General features: G+C 52.5%; 1 protein-coding gene across 1 annotated transcript; it reads left to right on the top strand.

The window, feature by feature from the left end:
- Positions 1-8: 8 nt before the first annotated feature.
- On the top strand, positions 9-3,495 carry LRRC47 (leucine rich repeat containing 47; the record flags this gene model as incomplete). The annotated part of the gene is made up of 6 exons (XM_010134846.1): positions 9-335; positions 1,017-1,133; positions 1,628-1,743; positions 2,038-2,140; positions 2,552-2,641; positions 3,256-3,495. Coding segments are annotated over 6 exons (993 nt in total), but the record flags the coding sequence as incomplete, so codon positions are not given.
- Positions 3,496-6,744: the final 3,249 nt, after the last annotated feature.

A 6,744-nucleotide genomic window follows, 5' to 3' on the forward strand; every position in this document is an offset into this window, starting at 1 on the left:
AGAGGGTCAATGGCTGCCAGACGAAAGCCATCCTGGAGTACCTGCGGGCGGGCGGTCGCGGGAAGGGGAAGAGCGAGAGCGCCAGAGAGGAGGCCAGGAAGAAGAAGAGGGAGAAGCAGCAGCAGAAGAAGGATGGTGGAGATGGGGAGCAGGACGAACTGGAGGAGACGACCAAGCTGCTGGTGAAAGTTCTGCACATCTCCGAAAACCCAGCGCCCTTGGCAGTTAAAGTGAGCCCGGGCGTCAAAGATGTTCGACCCTTCATTGTGTGCTGCGTGCTGAAGGGAGTGAACTTAAAGCCAGGAAATGCTCTGAAGAGGTTCCTCTCCACACAGGTAACCACTGCAGGTTACTGCAGCGCCACTTGTTCAGTGGGAACGTTGCTAGCAGAGCTGGAAATGGACTGGTCTAGCCTCCCTCCAGCAGATGAGCTTCTGAAACTTGGGCGGAGCTCTTGGAGGTGCGCTGGGCTGGCAGTGCAGCTGGCCTGGTTTCCCTGAGGACCTGACAGGAGCTTGGATGTTACCATGAGAGGGCGACGAATGCACACGCATTTCGGTTGTCTCTGTAACAGCAGCACGTCAGTGCTGTGGGACTGCTGGCAACTGGGAACAAACCCGCGTCCAGGTTAGCGGTACCTGCTTTGGTTCCGGGTCCCCTGAGCTGGGCTGAAGCTCTGTTGCCCTCTGATCCTTCCGACCAAGGTGTGGTAGCCACGGGCTTGGCACGCAGCTCACCTCTCTCAGGCTGCAGGGCTTGGCTTCCTCCTGGCTGTGAGACTGGAGTGCTGTGATTGTTCTCTGTGTGGAACTGTGCATCTCCCTGTTGAGAAGCACGTCCCGTGCTGTGCCTTGGTGGTTTATAATTCAGGTAGAATTATTTTGCAGGTGAAGAGAAGGGCTCCGTGTAGCGCACAACCAGCCGATAGTGCTGCAAACATTAAAGACATAAGAATGATGAGCCCTGGGAGGAGTAAATCAACCTGATGGTTTATGATGTCATTCTTTATGTTTTAGACTAAGCTGCATGAAGACATCTGTGAGAAGCGGACAGCAGCCACGATTGCCACCCATGACTTGCAGCTGATCAAAGGTCCTCTGACGTACGACGTTCAGCCTCCCGACGAGCTGAAGGTAGGGCCAGCCGCTTTGGGGTCCTGACCACCTTCTTTCCTTTTGTTTTCTGGAACCATGTAGAATGGAGGGAATTTTTTGTCATGCAGCAGAACAGGCGCTGGTTCATAGGAGTGCACCTCAAATGGCCTTTAAGGTCACCTCGTGGCTCACAGAGCCTTTTGTACGTGGCTGCTGTTGTGGGGCAGCAGATTTTCCCCTTACCCAGGAAGTTCTGACAGGGAAGGACCTGCTAAGAAAACTGCCCACTGCAGGTCAACGTTTAGTGCTGGCGATCGTGCCGGGTGCTCACGTGGGTGTTGGAGCTACACAAAGGTTTGAACTTGGTGTGATCAGAGTAGTCCATGTGAAACAGAAAATGTTTCATTTCCACACTGGAAAAGGCGTTAGGAACAGCAGCACACAGAAGTGGGGGTTTAATTACTGACCTGCTTACAGGAGAGTTTCTTGAAGTTGCTCCTCAGCTCAACTGTGTGTTCTCTGACATGGTGCAGATAATGCCCCTGGGCCGGAAGGAGATCAAGGCGAAGGATCTTCTCCGCCAGCTGCAGCTGGAAGCTGAGGAGCAGAGGAAGCAGAAGAAGCGTCAGAACGTGTCCGGGCTGCACAAGTCAGTACTCTGGGCTTTCACGGGTTTCCTCCTGTGGAGGTTGGTGACTGGTACTCACAGCCCTGAAGCAGCTGTGCTCGATGTGTGACGAGCCCCGTTGTGTTCGGTGATGGCGATAGGGCTCATCAACCCAGCACCAGCTTCTAGGAGCTGAACTCGGTTCTGCTGAGTTTTAGTGCTCCAACTTCGGGGTTTGCTGCGTGGTAGATCAGGGACACGCTGACTTGCTTTTGTCGCTCTTTTCTGTCGCTGTTTTCAGCTGCTCACGTTCTGCTGCTCTGTTTCTCGTGGCAGGTACCTGCAGTTACTGGACGGCAAAGACAACTACCCATGTCTCGTGGATGCCGAGGGCGTCGTGATTTCTTTCCCACCAATAACCAACAGTGAGAAGACAAAGGTACTCTCTGTCAGTGGAAACTCGTTACTGGAACTGAACTGGGTTTCTTTCTACTGAGAGAGCTTTAACTCCAGATTCCACGATATGGACAGTCCTATGAATGTTGCGATTGTGTTCCAAGTACACCTCGGCACAGCCTGGCTCTGCTCTGCTGTCTGCCAGGCTGAGGAGGATCTTAGGGTTATGGCTTTACCTTTGTAAGCACATCAGGCTCCGGCAAGCTGTTCCAGCAGCCCCAGTCTGCCTTTGCCAAATGGCCCTATTGAAGGGCGAGAATGTGGCGCTTGACTGGTAAGGAAGGGCAGTGCTTTGCCTTTGGCAGAATCGGATGAAAGCCTTTAATTCCCATTGTGTGTGAAATGGGGGTGAGCTGCCGATTCCTCACTCGCTTTTCCTGTGAAATTCTTACAGATCAGCAAAGAGACTCGTGACCTGTTTCTGGAGGTGACAAGCAATGCCAGTTTACAGATATGCAAAGACGTCATGGACACACTAATTCTGGTGAGTGGTTCAGGAAAACACTCTTGGCTGTTCCCGGTGTGCGGAAGTGGGTTTTTATTTTAGCAGTGGTACTATTCCCTCTCCTTCACTTCCTCTTCCATCCTTGCTTTATCTCAAAAGGCTTTTCTGTTCTTGTGTCATGACTGTCTGGCAGACCTTAGAACTCACCAGGGTAGGGAACATTGTGTTACCACAACAGGAGGTCGATGGTTTGACTTCAAACGCCTTCCACTTGGCAGTGATCTTACGGCTTCAACTACCGCTAATAAATACAAATTCTTGTAGGGAGGTTTCTCCCTGGGCCTGCCTGGTGGTGAGCAGTTCTCCTACAGCAGGCTGTGCTGGCTTGGAGTCCAGTGCTTTGGCAGATCTTGAGTTCAGCGTTAAAGGCAGAAAGATAAGCTATCCAGAGGAGCAGGACCTCTGGCAGAGCTCAGCAGCAGTAACAGCAGCAGCCCCTGTGGTTTCCCAAAAAGTTCTGACCCGCTGGAGAACATCTTTATGCAGATGTTTCTCTAGAGGCTGGCCAGACCCACACCTTGGAGGCAGCTTGGAATTGCTGTGAGGCCTTAACTGCAGGATTAATCTGGGTTTGTGTATTTTGTTTTTCACAGAAAATCGCAGAACTGAACAGATTTACCTTGGAGAATAAGGAAGGCTCAGGCTCAGGTAACGAATCTGATGCTCGTTGTGGACCAGAGAATTTGAACCCCAGCCAAAACACAGAGCCGGTGGATTTTCCATTGGTGGTGGAGCAGGTTCGAGTGGTGGACACAGACGGAAACCTGAAAGTACTTTATCCTTCAAAAACTGACCTGGCAGCGGTTTCCTCTCTCCTGACGGTGCTACGTTAGCAGCTCCCAGCACTAAGAAAATGAGAGTGACTCCAGTCCCTTTTGGTTTTCTTTTCCGTATTCAACGACGCAGCGTGTACGCAGTGAGGGGTTTTGAGTTTTGAAAGCGAAGCCGTGGGGCATCCTGCCCAGCCGTGTAAGAACTTCAGAGTCTGCTCAGGCTACAGCAAGGAGTATTTTATTGTTTCAGCCTTAACGGAAAGTCATCAGCATTCCAAGCAGGTAGTGATAAAGGCACCTTCAAACGCGCACGTAAAGGCAGAGGTGTCGGAGGTCAGGGTGGATGCACTGACTGGTACAGAAAATGACAGTGACAGCCTGTGTGCAGAACAAGGGCAGTCGTGGTTTCCTGCGAGACCCCTGTTTCTCCCTGCTGTGTTTCAGCTGGGTGATTGTTTTGGCAGCTAAACGGAGAAGTCCCGCAGGTGACGGCAGTGACACGAAGCCACGTGCTCCAATACCAGTGCTGGGAACAGAGCGCAAAGCTGCTTCGCTGACCTCTCCTTCTGCACCGTTGTAGTTTTGTGTCTGGGTTAACAGTGAAGATGTGATTGCTGCCAGAACCTGAGGCATGCGTTTTAAAGTGCTGGTTTCTCTTCAGACATTACCACTGCTTCTGTTTTTAAGTGCAGTCGAATGGACTGGGGTGGTTTGTGTGTCGTTTTAGAGCCACCATCCATCCGTGTGGGAGTCCTGGTGGTGGTGACCTCGTGGGGTCCCTGCTGACCACAAGCTGGTTTTGGTCTTGTTTATAATGTTCGGTTTGCTCTGAGGGCGAGTGCTGCCTTACGTCGGCACTGCTGGAGCCCCCTGTCTCCCCAGAGTACATGGCTCTTCCCAGAGTGACCCTCGTGGAGCTTTGTGTCACGCTCGCACATGGGGAGTGTTGGGGACACCTGCCAGCATACGGGTAGCTGGCCTGTGTGAGTGCGAACCCCTCTGAAAGCCAGGGTGACCTGCACAGGGACTGTTCTCTGCTAAAACTGATACAGACCCCAAACTGAACTAGACACTGCGTCAAATGCATCCGCGTGTTGGGATTTGCGTATGGAATGGGAAAATAAAACGGTTCTTGCAGTCATGTCACTGTCCCTTGTTTTGGCCTTGGTGAATTTTTCAGTCCTGTGACTATACGAACCTGCCGAAGCGGCTGTTGCGTACTGCAGAACCGGGCACTTGGCGCTTTCTGACTCCTCGCAGCCCAGCTGCAGGCTTCCCTGTGAGGTCGAATGCACCTACAGACCAATGAGTTCTAGTGAGTTGTGCCCTGAGTCGGTTGAAACAATTGAGTTAGATGTTCCCACAGAACCTGGTTTCAGTAAAATGAGTTTAATTTGTTAGGAAGTCACCAGCTCCCAGCCAAGGAGCAGGAGCCTGACGGTGATGGATTCTGACTTGGACATCAGAGCTGCTCTTGAAGGATGCCACCTCGCAGGACTCCGTCACCTTCCCTTGGCGCTGCCAAGCGATGAGTTGGACGTGTTGGTGCTGTGGAGCGCTGGGACCTTGATGCCGTTCTGTTCCAGTATCTGATGGAACTCCAGCCGTTCGTTAATGATTTTCTGAAAATGAGGGATGTATAAAGAGGTGGGAAGGCAGGTGGAGAGCAGCACTGCAGCGGGTTCTCTTACCTCATGCCTCCTTATCTGGCAGCAGTGTTTGAAAGAGCCACGTACCTGCATCGCCTCCAGCACCTCCTCATCGGTGAGCTCAGCCTGGGGAGCCTTGCAGCCTGCCGTGCTGAATGTGGCCTGGATGATTTTGCTGCGGAACCTTTCAAACTTTTGATAGAAGAGGAGAGTAGGTGTGTTCAGTCTTTCTGTACAACTCTTTGGCATTTGTGTGGGTGTTCAGAGACTGCACTGTCAGGCTGGGACAAAGTGCTGGTGGGTGGTGAAATGGAGAGTCTGTCTGTGTGAAATCACAGGCAGTTTGGCTGGGCTTCGCTGCCAGTACCGTGATAATGATGCATTTCTGGGTGGACTGAGTCCCTGACCCAGGTGTTGGGCTCTGTGCTTGCTACCGGGCATGTGTGCCTGCAGGAAATGGCTTTATGTTAGAACTCAGGTGATGTAGCTGTCCTGAACTCGAGTTTTTCAAGGGCTTTGGGCATTTGAGGCCTCTTTGCTTTGTAACTGATGTAAGAGCTGCGTGCTAAAAAGCTGGGAAGGGAAGGGACTGAGTTTCCTGCTCGCCTGGCTTTGAGAGGAAAGGGCTGCAGTGCCCTGCTGCATCTCCCGCGGTGCTTCTGTCACTAAGCTTTTGGATTCTCTGCTCGAAGTGGTTGAAGTGTCTCCCAAGAGGGAGCTGGGAGGCTGGAGTCAGGGAGGCCACGCTTACCCTGATGGTGATGCCTTCTAGTGCCACTCGAGCTTGCAGCTCGCTGTGCTGCAGTGTCTCAGCTCGGCTCTGAATCGCCTCTTGGGCCTGTTGCTGCTTCTTGTCACGGTTTCGGCTGGCCAGAACCTCTGCCTGCAGCTGCCTGAGTGTTCCCTGTAACTCACTGATCAGCTCGTTCTGCTCGGCCAGTTTGGATTCTTGTTCTGTAACAACCTGAGGAGATGCAGAGGTCAAGCTGTTACTGTGAGGAAGAAAGTGAGCAGGCTTGGCTGCGTCTTCCCAGCGGCTTTCCCAGGCTGAGTCTGCAGCCTAACCACCTTCCCACTACTGGTAACTACCATCACTACTTGAAAACTAGGGGATTGGGTAGGGTTGGCAATTGGCAAACTCCCCCAAGCCTAAACCAAGCACAGCTGAGCAGCTACCCAGACTTTCCTCAGAAGCTCTGCACTGAATTTACCTGTCGAAGGCTGCAGTTCTCCTTCTCCATTGCCGCCATCATTTCTTCATGGTTCCGCTCTTCTCTCAGGCTGCAAAACTGAGGAGAAAATACTTCACCTTCAGTTTTGCAGTTCGGGGTGCCCCTCCTGCCTGTGAGGAGAGTTCATGCTGTTGCCCAAAACCCCGTTCCCCGCTGCCCGGCTCTCCTAGCAGTGTGGCCGCCGCGGTCTGGGGGCAGTACCTTGGCAGACATGGCTCGTAGCTGATTCTCTCGCTCTCGGAGCCGCTTTTGCAGTGTTTCCTTCTCAGATTTGGTTCTCCGGAGCTGGGATTCCTGGATCTCCAGCTGTCTTTGCAAGGAAGAGATGGTACCTGTGAAGTAGAAGCGCTGCTGTGAGCAAACTGAATCCCTGCCAAAAGCTTGGTGGCTCCTTTTGCCAGGTAAGGACGAGCAGAGCTGCTCTTGTA

Source organism: Buceros rhinoceros, unplaced genomic scaffold (genome assembly GCF_000710305.1).
Source record: "Buceros rhinoceros silvestris isolate BGI_N320 unplaced genomic scaffold, ASM71030v1 scaffold42904, whole genome shotgun sequence".
Lineage (NCBI taxonomy): Eukaryota > Metazoa > Chordata > Aves > Bucerotiformes > Bucerotidae > Buceros > Buceros rhinoceros.